Consider the following 26,766-nt stretch of genomic DNA (forward strand, 5'->3'; position numbering starts at 1 on the left):
CCTGGGCCATGGGCAGACATTTAACTGACTGAGCCACCCACATGCTCCCCGAAGCTGCTTTTAACAGAAATCTATTCTATCCTTCTCTTTAATAAATACAGATATCAAAATAATCCTGATCATACATTCTTCAACATTTTATTATAAGTTTCTAACATACAGCAAAGTTGAACAATTTTATAGTAGACACCCACATACCTGCCACTTAGATCTTACTAACTAACTGACTGTGGGGTGAGGGAAAGAGATGAGTCAAGAATGGCTATGAGGCTTTTGGCCTGAGCAGTTAGAAGGATGGAGCTCAGGAAAGCCAATGAAGGGCAAGTTTTAGGGGAAGTTTGAGAGCTCAGTTTAAGACCTGTGGGGTTTGGGGCACCTGGGTGGCTCAGTGGCTGTCTACCTTTGGCTCAGGGGGTGATTCTGGGGTCCTGGGATCGAGTCCCGCATCGGGCTCCCCATTGGGAGCCCGCTTCTCCCTCTGCCTGTGTCTCTGCCCCTCTCTGTGTCCCTTATGAATAAACAAATAAAATATTTTAAAAGGGGGATCCCTGGGTAGCTCAGCGGTTTGGCACCTGCCTTTGGTCCAGGGCAGGATCCTGGAGTCCCGGGATTGAGTCCCATGTTGGGCTCCCTGCATGGATCCTGCTTCTCTTTCCTCCTGTGTCTCTGCCTCTCTCTCATAAATAAATAAATAAATAGATAAATAAATAAATAAATAAATAAATAAATCTTAAAAAAAAATCTTTTAAAAAATAAATAAAAAAGACCTGTGGGGTTTGAGACATCTCTTAGGCCTTTGAGTGGAGATGATGAGTAGGTAGCAGAATACAGGAGCCTATGTTTCAGTGGCCAGATTGAAGCTGAAGATAGAAATTTGGGGACCATTAGAATAGAGATGGGTGTCAGAGTGGTGGAACTAGACTAGATCACTTGGGAATGAATACAGATAGTTAAGGCCAGGGCCCTAGGACATGTTAAAGTGACAGGTTGGGGCAATGACAAGGGGCGACCAGAGAGGTGAGAAGGGTGGGGCATTGGAAGCAGGGAAGGAAGTGTCTCCAGGAGGGATGAGCACACTAAATGCTGCTGCTGGCTCAAGCAGCGTGTGGACTGAGGACCGACCATTGCCCAGCACTCTATGACCCCATTAACTTCATGCCCTGAGGACAGCCCTTTGGTCTCAGCTGAGACAGGAGAATCCACTTCTGAGCTGAGAGTCAACTAAGGTGCATCCCAGTCTTGCCTGAAATCTGACCTGGACCCCCTCCCCCATCCTGACCTCGGAGGGCAAACCAGAAGAGATTTTGCCCTATAGGTCAGGAACTAGAATGGGGGTTTGGCAAGGCAGAGCCACAGCGGATAGGGGAGGGGAGGAGCTCTTTCCCCAAATTAGAATCACCCTCAGACATTCCAGAACAACTCTTCCTCAGAGATAAGTAACGTGAAAAAAATATTTTATTGGGAAAAATACAATTTTTACAAGTCAACGTCGTCTGGTCTCGGGAGGAGCTCCTTCCCTCCGCAGCCGCCTTCCTGGGGACCTGGGGGGCGACCCGGTGGGAGGAGACCAAGTCCCTGGGTCCTCAGTGTGCTCCAGTAGGAGGGACAGTTGCGCGTCCACTTTCCTGCAAAAAAGCCAGGGTCGTAGAGGCTCAGGACTGGGGTCTGGGGTGGTGGGTGGCTCTGGGAAAGGGGTGTTGCAGATCCTGGGGATGGCCACCTTTTCTGCCATCTCAGCTCGGCCCTCTGAACTCTTAGCAGCTGAAGTACGGGGTCGTCCTGGAACTCGCTGCCGTCGGACTCTAGGGGAAAAAGAGCGAGCGCCAGGAGGCCAACTCGTGCGTGGGGTGCGGGACCGCCACGCAGATCCGCGCAGCCACGGCGATCAGCTCACCTTCTGCAGCCTCCAGGAGTCGGGCCGCCAGGCCGAGCAGATCTGCGGAGGGGGCGGGACCCGCAGCGGGCGGGGGCGTGGCCACCGCCCCGGGAGGCCCCGCCCCGACGGAAGTGGGCGGGGCCTCGAGAGAAGCAGCCGCCTCCTCGGCTGGAGGGGGCGGGGCCTGGGGCGGCAGATTCCCAGGGGCGGCCACGGGGGTGTCTCCGTCCTTCCGAGGCTCCCACGCCTCTAGGGGGAGCGTGGCCTTGGCTTTCCGAGCCTCGGCTTTGGAGCGACGAGGAGGAGTCTGCGCCTTGGGAAATCGCGATCCAGACTGAGGGGGCGTGACCTCTGAGCCAGGTGGCGTAACCTTGGTTTGGGGGTGTGTGGCCTTGACTTTCAGAGGTTCGGCCTGGGGCAGAGGTGGGCCCCCGGGGTGAGGGGGCGTGTCCTCCAAGGCGTCCGGGAAGAGCCGAGCGGACACTATTTGGCCCAGGGCGCCTCTGAGCTGCGGGCCAGGCCCCTCGTCAGCGGCCGTGACGGTCCCAGCGGACTCCTGGCGCGGGGCCCTGCTACTCCGAGGCTTGGGGCCCTGCCTCTGGGGCTGGGCCGGGCAGCTGGGCGCAGGAGTGGGCGGGTCCTGGGGGGCGGCTGGGGGTGGGAGGGTGCAGGCTGCAGGTGCTGGGGCCGGGGGCACGGGAGCGGGGGCCACGGGGGCGGGGCCCGGAGGCGCAGGGCTGGAGGGCGTGGGAGGCATGGCCCCAAGAGGTACCCAGAGACCAGACTGCGGAGCCCAGAAGAACCCCTGAGGGCTGGGACCCCAAAAGATATGTGGAGAGAACCCAGGGGGGATAGGAGGCCTCTCCATATAAAAGGCCTGCAGGGGACCAGGTCGGGCCACACTGGCCCAAAGTGGGATGCAGTTAGGCTGGGTTCCCAAGGAACCAGGGGTCTCTGCAGGGGCAGGAGGAGCCTGTAGAGAAACGGGGGCGGGGACCTGAGAAGGAGAGAAATGGTAGAGGGGTCTTCAGTCCCCTTCTGGCTCCTCCTTCCTCCAACTTCCCTTAGCGTCCCTCCCTCCAGTCGCCTCACACGCTCCCTCCCCCATCTCACTGGAGTGGTGGGGGCAGGAGTCCGGGGTAGCACCCAGGTTCCATCACCCTGCCCTCCTCGAGCCCGTTCAAGCTTCCTCCGCTGCCGCCACTGGTATAGAATGTCATCCTCTGGACGCAGGGGTGCCTGAGAGGAGACAGGGCCCGAAGCAGGGATGCGGGCAGGTGCTGGTGTTGCTGTAGGGTAAGTAGAGGGGGGAAGGGTAAGTTAGGAACTGGGCTGATGAGCAGAGCAAGCCAAGGACAGCCTGTGCATATACCCTTCGATTGTACCAGAAAGTTATTCTGACAGGCTCTCCAGGTAATGTCCCAACTCCTCTCCCAAGCAGGAAGTGAGCAAAGGGGCAGAGTCAGAGGAGAGAGCACACAGGGGCTTCTCAGCCTGTCATCATTCAATTCTTTATTCATCAGCAAATATTCACTTAGCTCTTACTGTGTGCCAGGCACTGTTCTGGACTTGTGGTTACAGCAGTGAACAAGACAGATCCTCCAGAATCTGCCTACTTCTCTCCCACTTTACTGCCCTTTCCTGGGCAGTAAAACCCCACAGAAACCTCTTCTCTGGTCTCTCTGCTTCTGTTATCCCAATCTGTTTCCCCCTGCAGCCAGAGGAAGCCTGGGAACACCTGAGTCCGATCAGGGCCCTCCTGGATTAGAACCCTCCTTGTCCTAGTAAAAAGCAAAAGTCTTTGAAGTTGTGCTTCTCACTGCCTGGAGTGCTGTTCCCTCCTGTACGCACAGGGTTCAATGCCTCACATCCTTCCAATCTTTGCTCAATATCACCTTCTTAGTGAGGCCTTCCCTGGCTCCTCTATTTAAAACTGCAACCACCCCTAGCCCTACCACTCATTATCCTATTTCCTATTCCATTTTCCTCCTTAGCTCTTTTCACCTCCCAACATATTCAGTGTGGTACATCTCTGCTTACTTCTCTCTCTTCACAATGCCAGCTACACAAGGGCAGTGGTTTTTGTCTATCTGACCGTTACTATATCCCCAGTGTCAAGAACAAGACCTGGTGGGGCACCTGGGTGGCTCAATGGTTGAGCATCTGCCTTTGGCTCAGGGCATGATCCCAGGGTCCTGGGATTGAGTCCCACATCAGACTCCCTGCAGGGAGTCTCTGCCTGTGTCACCGCTTCTCGCTCTGTCTCTCATGAATAAATAAATATATTTTAAAAAATGGAACAAGGCCTGCTGCCATCAGTATTTGTGGCATAAATGCCAAGTGAGCTATTTATTATATTGAAGTGCAGTGTCCAGATCTGTGCTAGGGATACAGCAGTGAGGGCAGGGTCACAGGCTGCCCTCAGTTCCACAGGGCAAATGGACATCATTCCCATTACCCAGAGCATAACTTCATCAGTCATGATCATAGGGCTACCATCGTCCTTAGAAGCCCTACCATCTGATGCTGCACAGAGAAGGGGGGTGTCATTCTGGATCTCTCTCTCTCCCACCTCCCTCTATATCCTGTGACTCTACTTCCAGACCTGGCCACATCCCCCTACTCTGTTCCTCAGGCTCTGGCCCAAGAGAAACTAACTACCAGTGTCTCTCACTGGGGGGTCCAGAGCAGCCAGAGGGAGTCTGTACCCAAGAAATATCACATCCTTCCCTGCTCAGAACCTCCCCCTGGCTCCCCAGTACTAAGATAATGGCCAAATGCCTCCCATGCTTACATGGCCCAATGTAACCGGACTCCTGCCAATTTCTTCCACCTTACCCCAGACTACTCTCACTCGCCACCCCCCCTTGCCCTTTCTTTTCTAGTCCGTTGTGGGCACCATGCTCCCTCCCACCTCAGGTCCTCCCTACATGCTAGAGGGCTGTTGTCCCTACCTTCATCGTCAAGTCTCCACTTAGACAGCACCTCTTCCAAGAAGGTCTTCTCTGACTTCCCAGCATCATGATCCTCTCCTGCATGGCCCTCGTTTCTGCCTACATTTCACAGATGTGGGGTTAGGTAGCTATTTTCTGTCCCACATTCACTGTATTGTGAGCACCATAAACTGACCACAATCAGTTGCTTGGAACCAGCTGATTCACTGTGGAATCCCCAAGCCCACTCCCAAGGCCTCATTCACAATAGGTATACAATGTTTTTTAGATGGCAGATTGAGTAAATTTAGTCTGCAGAGTAACTCATGAAGTAGCTCCTAGTTTCAACCCTATGTTACAGATGAGAAAACGGAGGCTCAGGAAGGAGAGGTGAATAACAGGTAAGGTGAAGCTGAAAAGGAGCAAAGAATCAGACAAGAAAGAGCTCAGGCAGGATCACACACCAAGCACGAACACCTCTCTTACACTGACTGCCCCCACTCACTCCAGCCCCACGAGACACACACAGCACCTGTCCTGTGTGCCACTGTGTCCCAGGACCTGGCCACGGAGCAATAGTAATCCAGGTCCTTAATCCCATCTCTGAAATCTGAAGACATCAGATGGCAGGAATTGAGAGTTCAACAGTTTGCCTGCTTCAGCAAAGGCACATCGTATGTACAGCACTGGCAGGGGGCTGGCCCAGTTCGCAGACTCAAACACATTAGTATTTGGTTGAACAACATGAAATTGCCAGTATTCAACCATTTTTTTTTTCAACCATTTTTTACTTACAGAGACAAAGGTATCATGTGGTTCAGTGTAACACACAGCCGTAGCCAAAAGAATGACTGTTCACCCTAAATGAAATTTGGCAAGACTATAAACAGCCTTCGTATTCTTTAGGTCAGATTTTGCTGTTCAATCAGGTGTGGTGCTGAATTAGCAAAAAGCCACGTGATTTTGGAAATTCGTGTTCAGAACGGCAAACAGGACAGAGACAGAGAACCTGTCATGCTAATGATGGGTATTGTTAACAGACCTGTGATAGGTGCTCCCGTATTCACCACTCATTTATTACCCCTGTTTTCAAGTTGAAGAACAGAAAGGCCCCTGGAAGCCCCAGGTCACACAGCTGGGATTCACCTCCAGGCTGTTCTCAATCCGGGCCTCAGAACTTACCCTGTGCCTTGGGGTCAGAGCCCTTGCTGGGGTCAGGGGTGAAGGTCATGGAGAAGGGAGAGAGGCCATCAGAGCTGACTGGGAAGGAGGAGGTGCTGGCATCACTAGGGCTGAGTGAGGAGGAAGAGGAGATGGAGGCCTTGCTGTAGGGGAGAAAGCAGAAGCGAGGTGACAGGGGTCTCAGAGGCTGTGGGCGGGGCCTGGGGCTGTGGGAGTGGGGAGGGAGATGGGGGCAGGGAAGGCACCTGCGCTTGAGCAGCCTGGCAGCTCTGCTCTGCAGGCTCAGTGTCTCCAGGTCCAGCAGGGATGAGTTCCATGTGTTGAGGCTCTGCGAGGTAAGAGGGATCAGAGGCTAGCCCCCATCTCAAAGGGTGCTGGGAAAGGGGCTCTGGACAGAGGGCCTGGAGCACAGGTCTACACTCCACCTGGTGCCCTCACATGCTGGCTTAGAATCCGCTCCTCCTCCTCAGAGATGGGGGACTTCCTTTGTGATACACCTCTCCTGGTAGTCATTGTTGTGGGAGAAGGGTTGACCCCATCTTCCTGACCTGGCCTGGCTAATCACAACAATCTGTTTCCACAGTGCCGGGCTCAAAGATGAACACATGAGAGTAAGCCCTGGGGCTTTGCATGGAACTACTAGGAAATCCTCCTCTTTCCACTGAAGTACCTATGTAAATTAGAAGCCTAGAGTGACTGGGGCCATCTTCGCTACCTCAAAGGGAAGCCTGCCTGAGACTGAGCCCAACAAAGAGGAGCAGAGAGCCAAGAGAGTCGAGTTGCTCCTGGTACTGTACAAACACCTGGATCTAGCCATGCCTGAAAGCATATACATTGGGATTTCTTGATTGCATTAGCCAGCAAATCCTCCTTTTATCTTTAAGCTTCCTTGAATTGGGGATTGACTCTAATTCTATGCCAGAGGTAGTGCTCTCAGTTCAGGTACATAGAGAAGGAAGTGGATGAGGATGTCACCTGCTTCATTTCCTGAAGGGGGGCCACAGCCTTAGCCCGAGAGGCGCTGACCACCTTGGCAAGAGTTGGGACTGCTGTGTTGGGTCTTCCTTCTGGTTCACTGGCTCCTGCCGAGAAGCCCCAGTTGATTTTGGAGGGGGGCCACGAGGAACCTCTGCTGGGGGCATTGATCAGGAGAGGTTTAGGCCTACAGTGGATGGGACCGTAGCAGGTACCTGCTGCAAGCTGACTGCTGGGGTCTGGAGATTCAGGCCGGAGCCACCAAAAGTCAGCTGCGGTTGGGCCTGCAGGCTGGCGTTCCTCTCGGCTTGTAGGCTGAGCCTGGCGAAACCGGTTTATGTACCTGCGAGCATCAGAGAAGGGGAGGTGGGTGAATGAGGAGAGCCAAAGAATAGTAATAATGACAATAACAATCACAACAGCTGATGTTTATCAGTTACCTTGGCAATACCTAGCCCCTCAGCATCCTCTCATACACAGTAATGCAATATTATGTAAGACTATATGATACGGGGCACATAGCCACTCTTCTACAGATTATATTTAATTTTATCAGGGGTCCCTATGGTTTTATGGCTATGTAACTAGGTTCTTGACCAACAGGGTTTTGTTTTGTTTTTAAATATTTAATTTATTTATTTATGAGACAGAGAGAGAGAGGCAGAGACACATGCAGAGGGAGAAACAGGCTCCCCATGGGAAGCCCAATGCGGGACTCGATCCCAGGACCCTGGGATCATGCCCTGAGCCAAAGGCAGATGCTCAACTGCTGAGCAACCCAGGCATCTCAACCAATAGGGTTATGAGATGAGGAAATGTGATTCTGGATAGTGGATGTGGTTGGGAGCCATTCTGGTCCATAAAGGAAAGGGCAAGAGCCTGGTGATGGGAGGCAGCACGACAGAAGGAAACTGTCCCTGATCCTAGCTGGGGGTTGCCACAGCAGCCCTGGTTGCTTCTGCCTGGACTGTTGAGTGAGGGAGAAATAAATGCTGTCTTTCTTACGCCACAATTAATTTGGGGCTATTTGTTAGAGCAGCTGAACTTGTATCCTACAAATTCAAGTGCTCACCACTATAGCACTTGTTATAGATGCTTTATAGGCAGTAACTCATTGAAAGCTTAAAATAGCCCTGGGGGATATGTGCTGCTAATATCCATGATTTACAAATGAAGAAACTGAGGCCCAGATCATACAGAGGGTAAGTAACAGAACTGGGATTTGAACGCAATGAGCCCAGCTCCAGACCTTTTTTTAAAATATATTTTATTTATTTATTCATGAGAGACAGAGAGAAAGGCAGAGACACAGGCAGAGGGAGAAGTAGGCTCTTTGTGGGGAGCCCGGTGCGGGACTCGATTCCGGGATCCTGAGATCACCCCTTGAGCCAAAGGCAGATGCTCAATCACTGAGCCACCCAGGTGCCCCAGCTCCAGAGCTCTTAATAGTACACATAAAGTTTGGTCCTAAAAGTGCTGCATAAACAACTCTGGCTGTGATGATGATGATGGCATACCTGCCCCCCTCCTGACCCAAACCCTTCCTTCCCCCCAGTGCTGCTGGTACTTACTTGGCCACCACGGACTCCCCGCTGTCAACCAGGGTGGGTGGTGGGGAGGCTCCCACCTGTCCTTCAGTGGTGCTGGGTGGGGAAGGAGTCCCTGAGCTGGACGGCCAGGATTCTCCAAATAGCTCAGAGGTGTTGGGACCTGTGGCCAGAGCCTTGGGAGCTTCTGGGGGCCTGGACCTCTGGGACCTGGATGGGCTTAGGGTCTAAGACAGGGAGTGGGGAGAAGAAAGTGAGGGCTGAGGGGTTACCCCTGTATGGGGAACAAAGGCACGCATGAAGTGTGTCTCAGTCCAGAGGGGAGGAAACATCCTACAATGGTAACAACTCAGAGTGATTGGGGCCATGATAGGGGATCCAGGACCAGGTGAGGGCACAGCTGTAGGGAGGGAAAAGAGACTGTTTCTTAATTTCTCACCCCTATCTCTCATCACATGTCCTCCTTCCCTCTAGTAATCACTCCCTCACCACTGGGCCCACACACAGCACCCTCCATGGAGTGTCCTCACCTTGGGGTGCCAAGTCTGGGTCCGGGATGGCAAGTAGCGGCTGTGATCCAGGGGAGCATCCTCAAAGGGGCTGTCTTGGATGGAGAAAACTGGCAGACTGCAAGGGGAGAATGAAGTTGGCCAGCAGAGCCCCCTGCTGGGAGGCTATGGGTGGAGTCAGGGTTTGGGGTTGGGGAGAGGAGGGCAGACCAGATTACAATTCCCATAGATTCTTGGAAGAGATGAACTAGAACTCCCATGAAGCAGCGCTGCACATTCAAGATACTGATACTGGAAGCTCGATTCCCACCAGCCCTTGGAGCAGTCTCAGAAAACCAAGGAATTGCCTAGTGGCAGTTCGTGACCCTGAATCCAATCTAGGAGCCTTTGAAAAATACAGACATGCGGTCCTCGTCCCAGGCCCAAAGCATCCTATCTGTAAGAGAGCTGGTCACCTTCGCAGGTGATTCTGAAGCGGAGCTCGGGTTAAGAACCGCGACTAAACCCCATCACTGTACCTTTCCCATAAGTCCTTGGGATACTGAGGAGGAAATGGTAAATGGACTATACCCCCCATCAGTAACTGGGCTCTGCCTAAGCAAGAAAGGTCAAGACCAACACCCACTGGAGTCTGGGGGGGAAGTTTTAAAGCTCAGAAATTTGATTCCCAAGAGGACACTGGAAACCCTTAGAGGAAAACCCCTTGGAGCCACTTGGAAAGCGTAACGTAAGACTCTATGGGACCCGGAGATGCGGAGGTCCCAGGCTGGAGCTGCCGGAGGATGTGGAGCATCTTGGGAGTTGTAGTTCCAGCGCGGTCGAAGAGCAGACTCCGGACCCCAGCAAACCTGACCCGACGCTGCGTTCGCCGCACCCTGGGTCCTCCCCAGGCCTCCTGTGGTCCCCGGGAGGAGGCTCGGCCTCACCTGCGGTCCATCCCGCAGCCACCTGGGCGCTTCCGCCAGCTCCGCTCCTTCACTGGGCTGAACCCGCGCGCATCTCGGTCGCTTAGCAATGCCCTGCGAGGCCCGCCCCTCTCGGCGGGCGCCCGCGCGGGAAGACAGCGGCCTCCGAGGCGGCCAATGATGGAGAGGGAGACAGAAGCAACTGGAAAGTGGCCAGAGGGAGACGCCGCACGACGGGCTGTAACTTCGGCCCGACTGAGAGAGCGTGTTTGATTGGAGGCCCGTGGCGCGCGGCAGCAATTGGCAAGTCTGCGGACCAACGGGAAGGCTCTGAGGGTGAGCTGGCGTCTGGGAGGGTCTATAAAGTACTCGCGCTTTCTAGCAGCGTCTTACGGCCACTCCCCCTTTTGCAGTAGAGCTCCTGTCCCGTCTCCAACCTAAGCACCGGTTTTCGCGTCGCAGGGCAGTCAGGGGGCCTGTGCCCTCTGCAGCCGCCGCCCCCTCCCTCCGTCCGACCAGCCAGCCGGCCCCGCGGAGTCATTAGCCACTTCCGTCCTGCTGCAGGAGCAGCTGGTTGCGCGAAGTGCCAGGCCTGGGCTCCTCGCCGAGGTGGTGGGATCAAAATGAGCTATTTCGGGCCCGGCGCGCGGCCCCTGGGGGGCCAGCCTGGACTGTTCGTGCCCGCGCCCTCTGGCCGCTGCTCACCTGGCAGCCCCCGCTTCCCTGCGCACCCGAGACTGAGTCAGAGGCCCAGAATTAGGCCCGGCTTGCGGGGGGCTGGGCCCAGGGCCCTGCAGAGATGGGAGTAGGGTCTGTTCTGTGTCCTCCTGACAACCTGGCGGGCTACCACATTCCCTGTACCCAAGAATCTGCTCCTAAGACCGCCATCTGCGTCATCCCCAGAGCTGCCTGCGGGGCGGGGGTGGATTAAAGGGACTGCGAACTCTGCGGTGGGGTTTTTCGGGCCCTTGGGTCCCAAATACCGCGCTGTCCTACCCACTTGGCAAGGCTCCGCCTCCTCGGCCTTAGTTTCCCCTTCGGGACACGGGGGGGGGGGGATCGCCTCTCTGGCATCCAGCAGGCGCTCAATAAATGGCCAAGTCATTGTTGGGCTTTCTAAATAAGGCTCTATTAATGGCCGGGGCTGGCCGCGGTCCCAATGTCCCCGGGCGGCCCGCCGAGGGGCGGACACAAGGCGTACTATAAGAGCGGCTGCGGCGCTCGCAGGGGCACTGCGGAGCCTAGGGGCGGCGGCGGCGGCGAAGCAGGATGGAGATCCCCGTGCCCGTGCAGCCGTCTTGGCTGCGCCGCGCCTCGGCCCCGTTGCCCGGGCTTTCGGCGCCCGGGCGCCTCTTCGACCAGCGCTTCGGCGAGGGGCTGCTGGAGGCGGAGCTGGCCGCGCTCTGCCCCGCCGCCCTGGCCCCCTACTACCTGCGCGCACCCAGCGTGGCGCTGCCTACCGCCCAGGTGCCAGGCCTGGGGGAGGGCGGGACCTCGGCCACTTGCAGGGCTCGGGCCCGGGCATCCCGTGGCGGGCCGCTCCGAGGGGCTTCCAGAGGTCCCGGAGCCTGGAGTCTCGCAGGCCGGATAACGACGGGGGTGGGAGGTCCCTGCCCGGGCGAGGAGGGTCTCCGCTCCGAGGGGCTGGAATGGCTGAGTCACTGATAGGGTGGGGCCGTCCCTCTGGAGGCTGGTGACCCAGGAAACCTGGGGAGAGGGGGCGCTCAGTCATCCTGAAGGGCATGGGGGGTCCCCGGGACTCCCGAGGGGAGGGAAGGTTTTGTCATCCTCGGGGAAGACTCTGGAGACTGTATGTGGTGACTCTATGTCTCCTGGAAAGACAGAGGGGAGGAGGGGTCCTGTGACTTGAGAAAGGGGGGCCTGGCCACTCTGAGAAGTGGGGGACGAGTGCTGGTAACTGCCGAGGGCGTAAGCGGCCCCGTGACTCCAGTGGGAGGGTAAAAAGAAGACTGGAAGCCGGGGGAAGAGGCAACTTGGCAATTTCGGGGGCGGGGGCGGTGTGTAGGGAGGGCACCAGGGGTTCTGAGGGGAAGGGGCCCGGGCATTCAGCGTCCAAAGGACACTCCGACGCTGGGGGAGGGGGCAGGCCTTAGCCTGTGAGAGGGAGGTCTCTGACCTGGCGGGGGAAGGGGGCCTCATCACTCCGGAAGAGGAGAATCTCCGTGCTTACAGAGGGAGGGGTGATCCCCGGTATTCTGCGGGAAGAGATCCTCTGGGGCCGCGACTAGGAAAGGGGACGGCCCAGTTCCGGAGGCCCCGGGGCAGGGGCAGCCCCGGAACCCGCGGGGGCGGGGCCTCGCTGGGTCCCGGGAGCCTCGCGCCGCCGCCGACCGTACGGCTCTGCTTAGGTCCCGGCGGAGCCTGGGCATTTCTCGGTGCTGCTGGACGTGAAGCACTTCTCCCCGGAGGAAATCGCCGTCAAGGTGGTTGGCGACCACGTGGAGGTGCATGCGCGCCACGAGGAACGCCCGGTGAGCCCGCTGGCAGGGGTGGGGCCGGGGCGCGGAGGCGGGGGCCGCGGGGAGGGGGCGGGGCGCCGCGGGGAGGGGCGGGGCGCCGCGGCCAGGGGGCGGGGCCGCTGAAGCCTCCCGTCTCTCCAGGACGAGCACGGATACATCGCGCGCGAGTTCCACCGCCGCTACCGCTTGCCCTCGGGCGTGGACCCTGCCGCGGTGACGTCCGCGCTGTCCCCGGAGGGCGTCCTGTCCATCCAGGCTGCACCCGCGGCGGCCCAGGCCCCACAGCCGCCGCAGGCTGTTGCCAAGTAGGCGGCACGCCTGCACCCCGGGAGCCGCCTCAGGCCCCCTCGTTTAAAGCCGACCTGACTCCGCCCAGCCAGATGTCCCGAGCGAGCGCGCCCAAACCACCCTCCCAATCTGGGATCCTGCCCCGACCCTTCCCACGTAGACCCTGCCCTGGTCATGTAGACCATTCCACGGACGCACCCGCTGTCACACCCCCTCCAGCTTTCAAATTCCTCACACGTCCCTAGCTTCCAGGCCCTCCTTCAGCCTACAGCCTCCCGGCCCCACTGACCCCACTTTCTTGGCATATAAATCCACTCAAACTCCCTCCTCCACTTCCTTCTGACTCATCTATTAAAACATCTCCACATCTCATTACTCCTCTCCCCTCTCCAACACTAGATTATGGTGTGGACAACCCTGCCCCCACCCTTGGCCAGTCAAGCATAATCCCTCTCCACCCCTCAAATACCCCAGACTGCACAGACCTCCCACCCCAAACCATCCAGGCCTGGTCCTCAAGACTCTGGATCCTTCCCCTCATTCCAACTGGACAGTCTACTCCCCCCACCCATCTTGTGACTTCTTGAACCTCTTTTCTGACCCTCCACCCTTGGACACCTATTCCAGGCCTAGCAGGACCCTCAACCTCACTGCAGAAATACCCACTCCATATCCCCAGACTCTGCACAGATATCCTAAGCCCCATCCCCAACTCTAAACAGAACCCCCCACCCCCATGATCATTCTGTCTTAACCCTCAAGTCTCCAACCATATATCCCAGGTAATCCATCTTTCACATACCTCCCCTCATTCTCCAAAATCCAACCAAGCAGCCACTTTTGCTTTGGTTCCCCACAACCCTTCTTCCTTCAATTCTCTGCCACCCCATCCCCTTGCCCATTTCCCCCAATAAATGTGCTAGAGCTGTGCCAACTGCTTTTATGTCTGGGCTGGGAAATAGGGGCTGGAGTAAGCAGAGGCCAGCATGAAGGTGCAAAGGAGGCGAATGTTTATTGGGGGGGCGTGGGGGGCAGGGGAACATCACTGTCGCTCATACATCTCCCGCAGGATCTTCATGCTTTCTGAGTACCGAAGCTGATTCCGATGAGATGCCTCCTTCCACCTGCAGTGGGGGTAGAAAAGCAACGGGAAGACTCAGCAGTTGGGGTGGAGGCCATAGGGGTACAAACAGGTTGGGGGATGCTCACCTCTGGCGGATGCGTTTCCAGCGCTGCATGTTGCGATAGATGAGTGTGGACGGTGAGGGCTCAGGCTCCGAGGGCTGTGTGGACAGGAGCCAGGCTGGGTTGGCCACGCCCAAGGCCCATAACATATGCCCCACAGCCTTGGGCCGGCCTGCATACCTACCTCATCATCAGGGGTACCCTGGGTCTCAGGCTGCAGGGGGGATGGAATTCGGGATCTGCAAGCATCTCCAGGTGGTCCAGCGGCTGTGGGTGGAGGCAGCTTGTACACATCACGACTCTTGCTGTTGGTGACCTCGGAACTCTGGGGAAAAAGGAGCCCCACACCAGGCCCAAGAGAGTTAGGGAAGGGGGCCCGTAGTACACATTTCACCCCTCCTGCCTTTCAGTGATGGCAGACATTAGGTCTCACCAGGGCTCTTAAAAGCCATGCAAAGAACTGTCTGCTCCAGGGATCCCTGCCTGTATTCTCCTGTCCAGCCCAGGGACTTCCAATCACTCCTACCCAGCCCAGTAGCCCCCATCTGCTCCTCTAGGCCAGGTGGCTACACTTGTTTGCACTAAGGACCCCTGTGTCAAGCCCCCAGCTTTTGGGGACCTCTGATCTTGGAGGCCACCTTTACCTGCCCAAGGGAACCCTGTCCCCTTTCCTTCTCAGGCCAGGTAGGCATGTCTGTCTGCTTTAGGGAGTTCTACCCATACCCTCAGCGAAAGGGTTCCTATCTGTGTGCCTCATGGGACCCAGAAGTCACTGAGGCAGAGGACACCTTTAACCATCTACCCACTGGCTGCTGGGAGGGCCCCCCTCCACATCCAACCTCCTCATCCTCAGGCAGCGGGGGCAGCGGGGAGCTGGGGGAGCGTTCCCGCTCGCGCACTGAGGGGCTGTTGCGCATCCAGGCACGGCAGATCGGGTACAGTGGTGTGTTCTCGCTGAACTGGGCCAAGTCCACACTCCGGTCAAACAGCTTGATCACATACGTGTCTGGGGTAGTGGGAGGGGAAGGTGTGTGAACATCCTACACAGCTCTCCACCGGGGCCTGCCCTGCAGGGCCACCGCCTACTCACTGGATCGCTGCGGCCCTCCCTCAGCCAGCCCGTCATCCATCTCCCTCCTCTTCTTCCTCCGCTGGTGGGGGAAGCGGGCGGACGGCCTGCGTGGGGCATAGAACATCAGGACCAGGGCAGGGCGCAGACCTCCCGTCAGTTGGCTGGGGCCCAGGGCCACCTTACCGTTTGCCAGTGGCTGCAATGGAACAATCCCTGTGGGGAGAGACGAGGCGTCAGCAAGCCGATCCCCGAACAGAAGCCTGCTCAAAACTACCCCAAAGGGCACCCTGCGGATACTGAGATGTTCACACAGCACCCAGCCCCCCTTAGATCCTGTGTTCTGCCCACACCTCCAGGGCTGTAGGTGCCAAGCATGAGGGGACCTGAGCTCCTGCTGCTACAGGGTCTCTGTACATGCAGGGTGGTCAGGACTATGGTGGAGAAAGCACGGAGCAGGGTGGTCAGGGCCCGGATGGGGGAGGAAGCTGTCCAGCACAGACCATCAGCTGGATCCCATCAATAAAACTTACTTGTTGTGGGTGTCCGAGGGGGTTTTCCCAGCTTCCTCTTCCAGACGCTCCCTGGTAGCAGGAGAGGACTATGGGCTCAGGGTTCCCAGGGCCGAGTGGGAAGGCACTGAGTGGCTTTTCCACTGGGCCCCTTGCTCCCTAAGCCAGCCTCTGAGGTCCTACCCAGATCTACCCAGGACCAGAGGGTCCAACTTGCCAGGACCCCCAACCCTCTATGACCGGTGCTGGGCTACATCCCAACCTGTCCATGTGACTCTTCTCCAGCAGACACTGCAACACAGCATCAAGTTGGTTCCGGGCCTTGGCCATCTCCAACTCTGGGGAAGAAGATACCAAGCAGGAGTCAGTGGCCAGCTAGCTAGGCTGCAGAGGGGCATGCGCACTCAAGCCAACAGCCAGGCCCAGGCATGCTGACAGGGTGCAGGGGGCACAGACAATTGATGTGATGAGCAAGAGCTCTGGGTTCCAGGGCTGACCCACATGCTCATGTGTGACCAAAGGCAAGTCACCTTAACTCACTGAGCCTGCTTCCTCATCATGAAAATAGGTCTCCCAATGATACCTATCTGCAAGGACTGTTGTTTGTTTGTTTAAGGATTTTATTTATTCATGAGAGACAGAGAGAGAGAGTGGCAGAGACACAGGCAGAGGGAGAAGCAGGTTCCCCACAAGGAGCCCAATGTGGGACTTGATCCTAGGACCCTGAGATCACGCCCTGAGCTGAAGGCAAACACTCAACTGCTGAGCCACCCAGGCATCCGGATTGTTTGGAGGCTTAAATAAACCTATGGTGCATATGAACCTCTCAGCAGCAGCGTGCAAGAACAGCAAGTAAGTTGTGCAGAGTACGTACTATGTGCCAAGAATTGCCCCAAGCATATCACAGACGCTAACCCATTACATTTTCACAATAACCCTGGCAGGTAGATGTGCTTATCTTCATCTTATGTATGATGAAACCAAGGCACAGAGAAGTCAGGCTACTTGCTCAGAGTCACACAGCCAGGCCACTGCAGGGCTGAGGATTTGCACTCAGGCCGTCTGGCTCCACACACAAAGTCAGAAGGCAGAGACTCAAGCTGGGTGCAGAATCTAGGCCCTAGATGTGCGTTGTTTGGCGGAGGCAGTGGTATTATTTTAAATCTGAACTAAATCTGAAAGGACAACATTTAATAATTTGGAGATCACACCTAAAATATTCATTTGGGGCTTCCCCCCTGCCAGGGAGATAACCTCCGGCACCTGCATTCCAGGCCTCAACACAGAACTTGAGGTGAGGGTATAAATATTCTCCTCTCGCTCTTATGCCAGTACCTAGCATCACTCTGGCCCAAAGCTCAGAGCCTGGAAGGACACGTAAGGACATGCTTTGCCAGCCCTGGGATGGGGAGATATGGGGATTCCCAACATCACTGCGGAGAGACAGGGTCAGGGTAAAGGGCTAGGGGCAGCTGAAATTCTAGCAAAGAGCCCTGGGCGGGAGCCAAGATACAAGGCATACCCACATCTCTTTCCCTAGCCCCTGCTTCTCTCCTGAACCTTAGACCTTGGGATCCCATGGCCTCCTAGATACCTTCCCTTGGACATCCCCTAGGTCCCTACCATCTGCTGGGTCCCACACTAGCCTCAGTGCTTCTCTTAACTTTACCCTCTTTCCTGGGCCCCCATCTCAGGGTTGCCCCACTGGCCCCCAGTCCGTCCCTAGGCCTCAAAATAGACACTCTCCCCCACCCCAGCTCACCAACAGCATGGCCTGTCCACTTGGCCTCCTGAGTGTCTCTCCACCCACCCACTCCTTACCCTGGTCCTTTCCCTTTCTTCTCCTGGGCTTCCAGCCTCAATGTCCTCCTCTGACCTACCCTCCACAAGCTGGTCAGAGGACTCTTTGGAAAACCAAACTGGCCCTGATCCTCCCCTGCTTAGAAAGCTCCACGACTCTGCGGAGCCCTGGGACGGAGTCTGAGCTCTTCGGCCTGATGTTCACAGGCCTCCACGACCCTGCCTGCCTTACTCCTGCCCCCACCATCATTTGTGGTCAGGCCTCTACTCTTGCACTCACAATTTTTTTTTTTTTTTGCATTTGGGGGGGGTGTATTTTTTTTAACTCGCTCCTCAGTTCCAAACCCTCCCTTGGCTCCCCATTTCCCTCAGAGCAAAAGCCAGAGTCCTAACTTGGGCTCACAGGATCTGTCCTCCTCCCTCTCGCTCTTTGTCATCATCCTCTCACTCTCCCTTCACTCCCTGTGCTCCAGACACACTGGCCTCCCTGCTGGTCCCTTGCACGCGCCAGATGAGTCTTCCACCTCAGGGCCTCTTCAGAGCTACTTCCTTGGTCTGATTTGCTGTTCCCTCACCTATGCTCATCGCTCTCTCCCTCACCTTGCCAGATCTTGCCTCCTCCTGTTTCGATTTATTTCCACTTACACCATCTAACACCCTACACGTCATCTTACTCCTTTTTGGGGGGTCTGGATCCCATGCCTCTCCTACACCCTCACCGTGCCAGACCCGGTTTCCCATCAGCTCCGACCCAATTCAAAATGACTTCCTGTCTCTCGGCTTCGGTTCCCCCATCCACCACATTTCCTACCTCCTAGGATTACTGGGATACAGTGGCTGCCAGGACTAAAAGCTTCCCTGAACTTCAGGCTCTGAGCACAATGCTTGGCCCATGACCACTGCTGGAAACAGGGAAACTGAGGCAGAGTCAAGAAGTCTCAGGCGGCTCGGGGTCCCACGTCTTCCCGCACCACACAGTCCGAGCCACCACCGTTCAACCTCAACACTACCTTGAGCACAAACCCGGAGGGTATGAGGGTGGCGAGAATCGTTCGATGCCTGACCTAGCGCTCGTCCGAGGGGCGGCAGGAAGAAGTCGCGTGGTCCGTCTTATCGCGATAAGCCTGTCTATCGCGACTCCCATACCCCGGCCCGTCGGTGCTCCCCTAAAAGCCCCCTACCTCGCGGTTCTCACCTGATTTCTCCACTTTCACCTTCACCGGGAACATGGTTTGGGTCTGAGGTGTGGCTAACTGGGTCACAGGAGCCCAAAGGAGCCCAGGGTCACAAACCAAGGCTGAAGGCAGAGGGGAAAAGGTCAAGATAAGCTTCGTGAGCGGACAGTCCTCGGCGCTGAACAGTGTCCGGCGGCGACCGCCACTGCAGCCGCCACCTCCACTAGTTTCCCTTCTGTGGGCGGGGCCCTTTGGCAATTGCTTGTTTCCATTTGTCGGTGCAACCGTCGATCTCATCTCTGACCAATTGACGGCTGCCGCCATCGGCTCCCAGGTCTAAGTCCCACCTTTCTGTGGCCCCGTTTCCGGAAACAAACCGACGACATCCCCGAGCGCTTCCTGGGAGGTGTAGTTCCAGCTCCCGAGACGCAGAGTAACGGCGCCTGCGCCGCGCGAGGCACGGCGGGAGATGTAGGATCAGGGCTTCGCAAGGCTTCTTGGAACTTGTAGTGTTAAAGCTCTGAGTTACATCAAGTTAGCTCTTGACAGGGTTTATTATAACCGTGGGAGTCCTTCTGATCCCTGAGAGGAAGAGAAGTCTGGAGTTAGGCTCGCTTCAATCTTACTGAGCGCTCGCCAGGTGCCAGCTACCTGTTAATCTCTCTTCAGGCACAACCTCGTTTATTTAGCAAATATTTTAGTGTGCCAGGCACTGTTCTAGGAACTGGGGACACTGCACTGAACAAAACAAACAAAACCTCTTGCTGTAATAGAGCTTGTATTTTAGAGAATGTAAGATTACAAGAAACAAGTAAAACCTTTTAAATGAAATGGAATGAAAAAGGATACCAAAGTAGAAATTGAAATTTTATTTTTTCAAGATTTATTTATTTATTCAGGAGACATACAACGAGAGGCAGAGACACAGGGAGAGAGAGAACCAGGCTCCCTGAGGGAAGCCTGATGCAGGACTGGATCCCAGGACCTGGGATCACGCCCTGAGCCAAAGGCAGACGCTCAACCGCTGAGCCACCCAGGCATCCCAGATTTGAAATTTTAAATAGGATAATCAAAGAAGCCTTCTCTGATAAAGCTCTTGGCTATGTCTATTGCTGCAGACAACATCTTCTCCGGAAAATGGGAAACTTCCATTTACCACATATGCTTTAGCTTAGATACATTCTAGGAGGTAGCACTGATACCACATTTCTGATGAGAATATGGAGAGCAAGTGGGAAGTAGTTTTCCAATTCACACACCACCGGTACAGGATGAAAGCCCCTAGCAATGCAAGCATTATTCTTTTCTTAGTTTTGCATCTGTAAAAGAGGGTCCCTGAGCAGGAAAGTTCCAATTTCAGAGGGTGCAGAGTAGAAAGGATTGTACATGTGTGAAGCAGTAAGCCTGGCACAAAGTGAGCATTCAATACGTGTTTCTGAATATTAATAACCATATTAGGTCTTAACCCCCAAAAGATCCAGGAAGTCAATATAGAGAATTAGAGTCCTTTATTGGGGGATGTCGACAAAGAACATAGGAGATGGGAACATGTCTTTGGGGCTTGAGAGTGAGCTTAGAGTAGAGGAGCACATCCTGGGAGAATGAGCCCAGGCTTGCAGAGGAAGGTATCAGGGGGTACCCAGGGGTATGGTGAAGGAGAGGTAGTCACCAAGGGCACCCCAACGGGGCCGGTAGATCTGGAAGATAGTGATCCAGGTGGTGAGTACAATCACCCAGAAGAGGAAGCCCACAGCTGAGCGCCAGACATCTGTAAGAGGGAACAGGAATGGGTAAGGTTGGCCTCCACCTGCTCTCTGTCTCCCCCCAGACTGGCCTCTCTTCTCTTCCATGGCTCCAGAATTCCGGAACCCCCATCATTCCCTCCCAACACCTGATGGCCTCCCTTCTTCTGTGCCCTGGACTCACAGCCTTTGATTTGGCTCTGTTCGGTGTATGCTGGGACAAGAAAGGCCTCTCGGAAGAACCAGAAGATGTTGACCAACCAGAGAAAAGGCAGGAAAGCAAACCCACCTAAGAAAAAAAAAACAAACAAAATGGAACATAAGTCAGTAAGGATTCCCGCCGGCCCCATAACCCGCCCCAACTCCCAACTAGAGGACGAAAGGCCCTCTCCCATACCCAAGTTCAAATGGAGTCCTCTGCTGTCAGAGACCTGGAAATCTTGGCTCCTTCCTGGGGCCCCAAAAATCTGACTCAAGTCATCTCTTTCTCAGGACCCGTTGTCCAGCCCAACATCCCCGCCCCCCCCCCCCCCCCCCCGTCTCTTGGGACCCAGAAGCTGAGGCCCCAGCCTCCTCTTTTCTTAGGTCCCAGGCCCTTCTCTCAGACCCAGGAGTCTGCAACCCCAGTCGCTTGATCCCTTAGACTCAAGAATCCAGGCCCCCAGGCCCTCTTCCCTCAGGCGCTCTAGTCCGCTCCCCTCTTTCTTCTGGGACCCTAGGAACCGACCCTTACCCAGGTAGTACTTCCGGCACAGATTCAACTTCTCCTCGTTAGACACCCGCTCCAAGTTCATAGTTGCGCTGAGGCCGAGTCGTCCGGCGGGTCTGTACGGCAGCAGCCGAGCCTTGGCCGCCAGTGACAGATGCAGGGATCGCGAACAACCACGCCCCTATTACGACAAAACGGAGATAAACTGAAGGGTGGGTTTGCTGAACGAAGGCTACCCCGGCCCCCACCAGCAAGCTGACTGGGTTGAACGCTCTTCATGTTTATTCGGGCGCGCAAACGACCCCCAACTCACCAGCGGAGTCTACTTCCTCCCCTTGGAAGCCTTTGCCACTTTCAACTCCGGACGTCTGCACGAGATACCGCAAGTGTCTCTGGGGTTTGTAGTCTTTTGGGGGTGCGGCGAGGCTACACGCATGCGCCTTCAGGGAACTCCGGGTGGTGATTTTGCGGGGAGGGCGCGGGCCTCCAACACGCAAGCGCAGTAGGCAGTTTCGGAGCGCGTGCTGTGTCGGGAGGCAGCGACGAACTACACTTCCCAACGCTCTGAAGCAACGGAAGTGACGTAAGGGCAGACAGAGTTGGAGGGTTCGGGTAAAAATGGCTGAATATTTAGCTTCGATATTCGGGACTGAGAAGGACAAGTGAGAAGGGGCGCAGGGAGTGGCCCCTTGCGGGGTCCGGGACCGGGACCTTGGGTTCCCTGGTGGCTGGGAGGCGCTGGGCGGTGTTTCTGGGGTGTCCGGCCTCCCCGGCCCTCGGTTCACCTTTGTCTTTGCACCTCTTCCAGGGTTAACTGCTCTTTTTACTTTAAGATCGGGGCCTGCCGGCACGGGGACCGGTGCTCCCGGCTTCACAACAAGCCGACTTTCAGCCAGGTGAGACCCGCGACGGAGCCTTGAGGGTTAACGCCTCCCGGCCATTCCCCTCCCGTTGTCCATCATCACGAGGTCCCGCCTTTTCCGGATTGCTAAGGCCCACCCCACCACCGGCTTTTTTCTTGTCGGGCCTCTGCAGGTTCCTCCCCCTCCTTCTGGCCCTTCTCGCAGGACCGTGGCCACGCCCCCGTACGTACAAACTACACCGCTGGGCTGTCCGTGACTGTTAGGTTTCTCCCCTTCTGCTTTCCTTAGGGGCAGGCATCGCTGATGCACTCGAGGTGCTCAGGCTTCTTCTCTCTTGCCAGGTCTCACCCCTAACCTTCCTACCTCACCCCTTTGCATGAGCTCAGGCCCCGCCCCCTTTAAATTCTGTTCAGACCATAGTGCTGCTCAACCTGTACCGGAATCCACAGAACACCGCCCAAACCGCAGACGGATCGCACTGTGAGTGAGGGACTGGGCTTGGGGGACAGGGCGGACAGCCCCCAGCAGGTCACCCCCTGATTTCACCCTGCGCCCTCCTCCAGGTCACGTGAGCGACGTGGAGGTGCAGGAACACTATGATAACTTCTTCGAGGTGAGGGTTGGCAAAGGATGGGTTGAGTTCCCTGTGGAACCAGGAGCTCAGCTGAGTTCCTCCTGGTCTTCCGCAGGAGGTGTTCACGGAGCTGCAGGAGAAGTATGGGGAGATTGAAGAGATGAATGTGTGCGACAACCTGGGGGACCACCTCGTGGGCAATGTCTATGTCAAGGTGCCTGCTGTCCCCATGTTAGAGCCTAGAAGTGGAGGCATTTCAGTGCTTAAAGGCCACCACTGAAGCCTCACAGCTTGCGGGCCATCACTAAATCCAGCCCAGCCCCAGAGCTGCTAACTAATCCTTTCCTAAATACTTCTGAGTTTGATTGGTGAACCTGATGGACTTTCCCCTCAGTTTCGGCGAGAGGAGGATGCAGAGCGGGCAGTGGCCGAACTCAATAACCGCTGGTTCAATGGGCAGGCTGTGCACGCTGAGCTGTCTCCTGTCACTGACTTCCGGGAGTCGTGCTGCCGGCAGTATGAGATGGGGTATGGGTGATGAGTACCAGGGTGGAATCGGCACCTGGAGCCCCAGACTCCTGTGTGTTGGGGTGCTCTCACCGGCAGCAGCCTCCCCCATCCATCTACCCTCTACCCAGGGAATGTACCCGCGGTGGTTTCTGCAACTTCATGCACCTGCGGCCCATCTCCCGGAACCTCCGACGTCAGCTGTATGGGCGGGGACCCAGACGCAGGTACCTCAGGACCAGCCTGTCAAGACATCGCATACCCTAAGGCCCTTATATCATGAGATGGACCTGATCCTACGCCCCAGGAACAGCATCTCTCTTTTGTACCCTAAGATATCCTAAGACTGGCTCTAAGCACCATCCCAAGACCAGTGCCCGAGTCTCAACCCCTAAACTAGCTGGAACTCCAAAGCCCCAAACCGAAGACCAGTCTGCATCCCCAGTGGAGATCAGTCTCTGAGCACCTGTCCCGATACCACTCAGGAACTCTGGTTACTTGCCCCATCCCAGAGCATAGAGGCAGGCTGGGGGAATAGTGCAGTGCTCCTTACAGCTCTAGTCCTCATCTCTCCATCCTGTCCCCAGGTCACCCCCGAGGTCTCATACCGGCCACCGTCCCCGAGAAAGAAACCGACGACGTTCCCCAGACCACCGGCATGGTCGCTTCTGAGACCCTGGCTCCCTTGACCCACTCCTGACGGGCATCAGTGTTCCTGGCCAGGACCCCTCCTGAAAGCTCCCTTACCTCGCCAGCGCCGTCTTCCCCAGACTCCGGGGCTCCAAGATGTAATCTGTTCAACACAGGGATCTTCTCTTACCACCCCTTCCCTAATAAAGTTCTCTATTGAGGGTTTAGAACCTTTTAGCTTGAGCCTAGCTGTGGGCTGGAGTTTCCTTCCACCCCCACATCTTCTGACGAAAAGGGGAAGCGGGCTGGGCTCTAACCACAACGCCAGCCGAAGTTGTTCCAGCAACAGGTGGGAGAGCAACAGGCTCAGGGCCCAGGGCTTTAGAAACCCCTCCATTGGACTGGTTGGGGTGGAGACGCCTTTGTGCTGGGAACTTCAGCACAAAACATCTCCCTGAGGCTTCTCGAAGGGCAGGTGAGAAGGGCCTGGCTGTGTCAGGTGGGAGGATTCCCAGCCGGGAGGAGACTGGGGTTAGGGAGCTAAGGTAAGATCACCGGGAGTTGAGTGGGAGTCTCCAGAGGGTATGGGCCGGGTCCTCCATGCCAGCTGCCCTGAAATGGGAGAGGGAAATACCTAATGCTTAAGCTTACTACATGCCAGGTGCTATTCTAAGTACTTCAGGTAACGATTTTAATTTTTCACAATAAGACTCTGAGACAGGTATTGTTATCCCATTTTAGGGATGAGAAAAGAGGTAAGGAAGATGGCAGAGGGGGAATATGAATCCACTTACTGTGGCTCCAGACTCCTCATTCTAGCCATCTTGAGGCCTTGGTGGCCCTTCCGATAATGGTCCAGGAGCTAGAGTAGGGGATGGGGGTAGACACCCATCTTCAAAGGGGCCTGGGGGATCCCGTGCCCCGACATCACTGCTTCCTTCTTCTGCCGGCTTTCCTGGAAAGTGTGACAGGCGCTGTGGCCGGAAGTCCTGCGGTCGCGGCCCCCCAGGCTGCAGACCCCGCCCGGATGGGGCCCCTGTGCCTCCTCCTGACTGCCGCGCCGCTCCTGGCCCAGGCGGCACCTCCGGAGGCCTCCCAGCACTGCGGGGGCCTCGAATACTGGAACCCTGATAACCGGTGCTGCGGCAGCTGCTTGCAGCGCTTCGGGCCGCCCCCCTGCCCGGGTGAGGAGCAGGGACGGGGGCGTGCGTATGTTGGGGCGGGGTGGTAAGGAGCCGGGGAAGGGCTGAAAGCAGGATTACTGCCTGTGAGGCTTGCTTCGGGGTAAGGGCAGCGGGATGAGACGGTGTGGGGCTGAGCTGGTGCTGGGAGGGGTAGTGTGGGTTACCTTAGGATCCCCGCAGTGTTCAGAGGGTGGGCTGCGTGGATAAAGCGGGGGCGGGGGGGGGGCTGCGGAGAGAGGGTCTCGAGACTGGCGGGGCTCGGGCGGGGGAGGGCGAGCACGTCGCTGATAGGTTGGGTTAGTAGAGTGCCGGGGGTGGGGCCTGCTGGGATAGGACAAAGGGGAAAGGGCGTCGCTAGTGCAGGAGAGGAGGGGCTGGGCGGCCACACGTGAGACCCTGTTTCCCACCAGACTACGAGTTTTCAGAAAACTGCGGGCTCAATAACGCTGGCGATCACGTGTCGCACCCCTACAAAGAGTGTCCTTTTGGGCAGTGCAACCCCGACAGTGCGGAGCTATGTAGGCCTTGTGGCGGCGGAGCCACGGCCCCCGCCCCCGCGGGGAGCCGGAGCGGAACCCAGTGGCGCTGCAAAGAGGTGCTGGTCTGCTGGGGGGCGGTGGGGGCAGGGGGGCTGGGCGGGGGTGTGGCTTGCAGGAGGCGGGGTGGGAGCAGGAGGGCGTGGTTTGGGATGAGGTGGGCAGGGGCTGGATGGAGGGAGGGGGTGTAGCCCCACTGGAGAGAGGGGGGTGGGGGCCCAACAGGATCAGGAGACTTACCTGCGTTGAGATGTGTGTGGGCCGGTGGGGAGGGTAGCTGCGTCAGGCGGGGATTTGGTCCCACTGAGGGATGGGAGGTTCAGGCCGAGTTCAGGAGGGGGGCAGGTCTCCCGCTTTACTCCGACCTGTTTGCAGAGGCCCGTCCCTCCCAAGGAGCCGTGCCCCCTGAAGTCCTGGAAACCCGAGGTCTTCAGTTCCCAGGAGCCCAGCCCATCAGCGATTTCCAGTCTCTCCTGGACGTCGGAGCGCAACGTCACCCGGCAGGCCCTGCAGACCTCTGCCCAGCCGGTGGTGCTGGTTCTCTCCGTGCTGGTGCTGCTGGTCACCTCTGCGGCGATCCTCCTGCTCGCCCAGCAGTGCCGCCGTCAGGCAAAAGTCCTCCATCCCTGTCCTGGCTTGGTTTGTGGCGACACCAACATCCATACCTTCTTGCACTCATCCTCTCCAGGCCCCCTGGAGGCACCAGAGGCAGGGGACTCCTGGAAGGAGGTGGCTCTGGTTCCCCTCCTGGGCAGAGGTTAGTCGGGGACGTGCCAGGGAGGGAGTGGACTGGAAGACTGCCCTTCCTCCCCCTCACCCCTCCACAGTTTGTCTCCCAGAGCTGCCGAATCTGGCCTCACAGCCCCTGTCTCGCCTCCTGGATGAGCTGGAGGTGCTAGAGGAGCTGATAGTGCTGCTGGATCCTGAACCCGGGCCTGGTGGGGGCATGGCCTGCGGCACCACTAGACACCTGGCGGCGAGATACGGAGTGCCCGCTGCCTGGTCCACCTTCGTCTACTCGCTGCGGCCGAGTCGCTCGCCACTGCGGGCCTTGATCGAGATGGTGGTGGCAAGGGAGCCCTCAGCCTCCCTGGGCCAGCTTGGCACGCACCTGGCCCAGCTAGGGCGGGCAGATGCGCTGCAGGTGCTGTCCAAACTTGGCTGATCTGGGGCCTGCCCAGCCTAGTCCTCAATAAAGCTTCCTATGAAGTAGGTGCCTGCCATTTCTGGGCCTCATTAAGGTGCACTTTTGAAATAAAGCCCTAATCGGGCCAAGACCTAAAAGGAGTCTACCTCCCTTTCCACCGTACACACAAGACCAGACAGATATGGCCTGAGGTGCCCCTGAGAGCTGGCCCCAGGGGCCTCTGAGCAACCTCTCTGAGAAATGGCCCTGCCTCCCCTGGAAGAGCTCATCCACAGGGAACTAGATGAGTTGTAACCGGAAACATATAGAACATTTCTTGCTCTGAAGCTTTAGCAGACCCCCACAATTTACCCTTAATTCTGAACGATGGCCTTGCACCCCTCTGTTGAGGCTGACAGGCTTTCCTGGCTCAGGACTGGTATGGAGAAATGGGAGCGC

General features: G+C 56.8%; 6 protein-coding genes and 1 long non-coding RNA gene across 30 annotated transcripts; 3 read left to right on the forward strand and 4 right to left on the reverse strand.

Moving 5' to 3' along the window:
- Positions 1 to 1,437: 1,437 nt before the first annotated feature.
- On the reverse strand, positions 1,438 to 12,424 carry PROSER3 (proline and serine rich 3). Of its 13 annotated transcripts, none has more exons than XM_077854145.1 (12): positions 12,065 to 12,420; positions 9,044 to 9,140; positions 8,538 to 8,740; positions 7,182 to 7,309; positions 6,967 to 7,073; positions 6,237 to 6,319; positions 5,992 to 6,134; positions 4,831 to 4,929; positions 2,990 to 3,165; positions 1,895 to 2,873; positions 1,721 to 1,802; positions 1,438 to 1,625 (listed from the first exon to the last, which is right to left on the reverse strand). In XM_077854145.1, exons 1-12 carry the CDS (start codon positions 12,085 to 12,087, stop codon positions 1,484 to 1,486), a joined length of 2,262 nt encoding a protein of 753 aa, XP_077710271.1. In that variant the 5' UTR covers positions 12,088 to 12,420; the 3' UTR covers positions 1,438 to 1,483. The 13 variants fall into 13 exon arrangements, with proteins under 13 accessions (XP_077710271.1, XP_077710337.1, XP_077710297.1 ...); XM_077854211.1 differs by lacking the exon at positions 12,065 to 12,420 and adding an exon at positions 9,949 to 11,295; XM_077854171.1 differs by having other exon boundaries at positions 1,438 to 1,802; positions 8,538 to 8,609; positions 12,065 to 12,424.
- Positions 11,140 to 13,625, forward strand: HSPB6 (heat shock protein family B (small) member 6). The gene is made up of 3 exons (XM_077854335.1): positions 11,140 to 11,394; positions 12,297 to 12,419; positions 12,549 to 13,625. Exons 1-3 carry the CDS (start codon positions 11,197 to 11,199, stop codon positions 12,714 to 12,716), a joined length of 489 nt encoding a protein of 162 aa, XP_077710461.1. The 5' UTR covers positions 11,140 to 11,196; the 3' UTR covers positions 12,717 to 13,625.
- A 57-nt stretch (positions 13,626 to 13,682) lies between these two features.
- On the reverse strand, positions 13,683 to 18,846 carry LIN37 (lin-37 DREAM MuvB core complex component). Of its 3 annotated transcripts, none has more exons than XM_077854301.1 (9): positions 18,457 to 18,846; positions 15,724 to 15,799; positions 15,483 to 15,533; positions 15,136 to 15,165; positions 14,971 to 15,056; positions 14,720 to 14,886; positions 14,065 to 14,205; positions 13,905 to 13,978; positions 13,683 to 13,819 (listed from the first exon to the last, which is right to left on the reverse strand). In XM_077854301.1, the coding sequence occupies exons 1-9, from the start codon at positions 18,758 to 18,760 to the stop codon at positions 13,738 to 13,740; spliced, it is 1,011 nt and encodes a 336-aa protein (XP_077710427.1). In that variant the 5' UTR covers positions 18,761 to 18,846; the 3' UTR covers positions 13,683 to 13,737. The 3 variants fall into 3 exon arrangements, with proteins under 3 accessions (XP_077710427.1, XP_077710438.1, XP_077710447.1); XM_077854312.1 differs by lacking the exon at positions 18,457 to 18,846 and adding an exon at positions 18,272 to 18,350; XM_077854321.1 differs by lacking the exon at positions 18,457 to 18,846 and adding an exon at positions 18,073 to 18,157.
- A 1,081-nt stretch (positions 18,847 to 19,927) lies between these two features.
- On the reverse strand, positions 19,928 to 21,360 carry PSENEN (presenilin enhancer, gamma-secretase subunit). Its single transcript, XM_077854455.1, has 4 exons — positions 21,201 to 21,360; positions 20,912 to 21,068; positions 20,363 to 20,467; positions 19,928 to 20,204 (listed from the first exon to the last, which is right to left on the reverse strand). Exons 2-4 carry the CDS (start codon positions 20,970 to 20,972, stop codon positions 20,065 to 20,067), a joined length of 306 nt encoding a protein of 101 aa, XP_077710581.1. The 5' UTR covers positions 20,973 to 21,068; positions 21,201 to 21,360; the 3' UTR covers positions 19,928 to 20,064.
- An 89-nt stretch (positions 21,361 to 21,449) lies between these two features.
- Positions 21,450 to 23,704, forward strand: U2AF1L4 (U2 small nuclear RNA auxiliary factor 1 like 4). 8 transcript variants are annotated; one of them, XM_077854389.1, is made up of 8 exons: positions 21,450 to 21,549; positions 21,696 to 21,783; positions 22,164 to 22,230; positions 22,314 to 22,363; positions 22,440 to 22,538; positions 22,719 to 22,852; positions 22,934 to 23,058; positions 23,419 to 23,704. In XM_077854389.1, exons 1-8 carry the CDS (start codon positions 21,506 to 21,508, stop codon positions 23,529 to 23,531), a joined length of 720 nt encoding a protein of 239 aa, XP_077710515.1. In that variant the 5' UTR covers positions 21,450 to 21,505; the 3' UTR covers positions 23,532 to 23,704. The 8 variants fall into 8 exon arrangements, with proteins under 8 accessions (XP_077710515.1, XP_077710516.1, XP_077710527.1 ...); XM_077854390.1 differs by having other exon boundaries at positions 22,963 to 23,058; XM_077854401.1 differs by having other exon boundaries at positions 22,719 to 22,840; positions 22,963 to 23,058.
- On the reverse strand, positions 22,733 to 24,825 carry LOC144287119 (uncharacterized). The gene is made up of 3 exons (XR_013355020.1): positions 24,256 to 24,825; positions 23,579 to 24,073; positions 22,733 to 23,074 (listed from the first exon to the last, which is right to left on the reverse strand). It is a non-coding gene; the product is annotated as an uncharacterized LOC144287119 (long non-coding RNA).
- IGFLR1 (IGF like family receptor 1) lies at positions 23,695 to 26,393 on the forward strand. 3 transcript variants are annotated; one of them, XM_077854378.1, is made up of 5 exons: positions 23,695 to 23,810; positions 24,425 to 24,645; positions 25,056 to 25,240; positions 25,557 to 25,938; positions 26,009 to 26,393. In XM_077854378.1, exons 2-5 carry the CDS (start codon positions 24,489 to 24,491, stop codon positions 26,344 to 26,346), a joined length of 1,062 nt encoding a protein of 353 aa, XP_077710504.1. In that variant the 5' UTR covers positions 23,695 to 23,810; positions 24,425 to 24,488; the 3' UTR covers positions 26,347 to 26,393. The 3 variants fall into 3 exon arrangements, with proteins under 3 accessions (XP_077710504.1, XP_077710492.1, XP_077710497.1); XM_077854366.1 differs by lacking the exon at positions 23,695 to 23,810 and having other exon boundaries at positions 23,846 to 24,645; XM_077854371.1 differs by lacking the exon at positions 23,695 to 23,810 and having other exon boundaries at positions 23,846 to 24,645; positions 26,021 to 26,393.
- Positions 26,394 to 26,766: the final 373 nt, after the last annotated feature.

This window comes from Canis aureus, chromosome 1, assembly GCF_053574225.1.
Source record: "Canis aureus isolate CA01 chromosome 1, VMU_Caureus_v.1.0, whole genome shotgun sequence".
NCBI lineage: Eukaryota > Metazoa > Chordata > Mammalia > Carnivora > Canidae > Canis > Canis aureus.

Excerpts from the sequence above, each read along its gene's own strand:
- HSPB6 (XM_077854335.1), top strand. The coding sequence starts at position 11,197 with ATGGAGATCCCCGTGCCCGTGCAGCCGTCTTGGCTGCGCCGCGCCTCG. Across the intron at positions 11,395-12,296 it reads TGGCGCTGCCTACCGCCCAG|GTCCCGGCGGAGCCTGGGCA; the intron begins GTGCCAGGCCTG and ends GGCTCTGCTTAG. Across the intron at positions 12,420-12,548 it reads CGCGCCACGAGGAACGCCCG|GACGAGCACGGATACATCGC; the intron begins GTGAGCCCGCTG and ends CCGTCTCTCCAG.
- PROSER3 (XM_077854113.1), bottom strand. The coding sequence starts at position 12,087 with ATGAGGCCCCCTTCCCCCGCCAG. Across the intron at positions 6,320-6,966 it reads CCCTTCAGGAAATGAAGCAG|AGCCTCAACACATGGAACTC; the intron begins GTGACATCCTCA and ends CTTACCTCGCAG. Across the intron at positions 2,874-2,989 it reads CTCCTGCCCCCACCACTCCA|GTCCCCGCCCCCGTTTCTCT; the intron begins GTGAGATGGGGG and ends TCTCCTTCTCAG.
- LIN37 (XM_077854301.1), bottom strand. The coding sequence starts at position 18,760 with ATGGCGGCAGCCGTCAATTGGTCAGAGATGAGATCGACGGTTGCACCG. Across the intron at positions 15,166-15,482 it reads CCCTCGGACACCCACAACAA|GGATTGTTCCATTGCAGCCA; the intron begins GTAAGTTTTATT and ends CTCTCCCCACAG. Across the intron at positions 15,057-15,135 it reads ATTGCAGCCACTGGCAAACG|GCCGTCCGCCCGCTTCCCCC; the intron begins GTAAGGTGGCCC and ends TGCCCCACGCAG.
- PSENEN (XM_077854455.1), bottom strand. The coding sequence starts at position 20,972 with ATGAACTTGGAGCGGGTGTCTAACGAGGAGAAGTTGAATCTGTGCCGG. Across the intron at positions 20,468-20,911 it reads GTGCCGGAAGTACTACCTGG|GTGGGTTTGCTTTCCTGCCT; the intron begins GTAAGGGTCGGT and ends TTTTTTTCTTAG. Across the intron at positions 20,205-20,362 it reads ACAGAGCCAAATCAAAGGCT|ATGTCTGGCGCTCAGCTGTG; the intron begins GTGAGTCCAGGG and ends TCCCTCTTACAG.
- U2AF1L4 (XM_077854389.1), top strand. The coding sequence starts at position 21,506 with ATGGCTGAATATTTAGCTTCGATATTCGGGACTGAGAAGGACAA. Across the intron at positions 21,550-21,695 it reads TTCGGGACTGAGAAGGACAA|GGTTAACTGCTCTTTTTACT; the intron begins GTGAGAAGGGGC and ends CACCTCTTCCAG. Across the intron at positions 23,059-23,418 it reads GGGCGGGGACCCAGACGCAG|GTCACCCCCGAGGTCTCATA; the intron begins GTACCTCAGGAC and ends TCCTGTCCCCAG.
- IGFLR1 (XM_077854366.1), top strand. The coding sequence starts at position 24,336 with ATGGGGGTAGACACCCATCTTCAAAGGGGCCTGGGGGATCCCGTGCCC. Across the intron at positions 24,646-25,055 it reads CGGGCCGCCCCCCTGCCCGG|ACTACGAGTTTTCAGAAAAC; the intron begins GTGAGGAGCAGG and ends GTTTCCCACCAG. Across the intron at positions 25,241-25,556 it reads CCCAGTGGCGCTGCAAAGAG|AGGCCCGTCCCTCCCAAGGA; the intron begins GTGCTGGTCTGC and ends ACCTGTTTGCAG.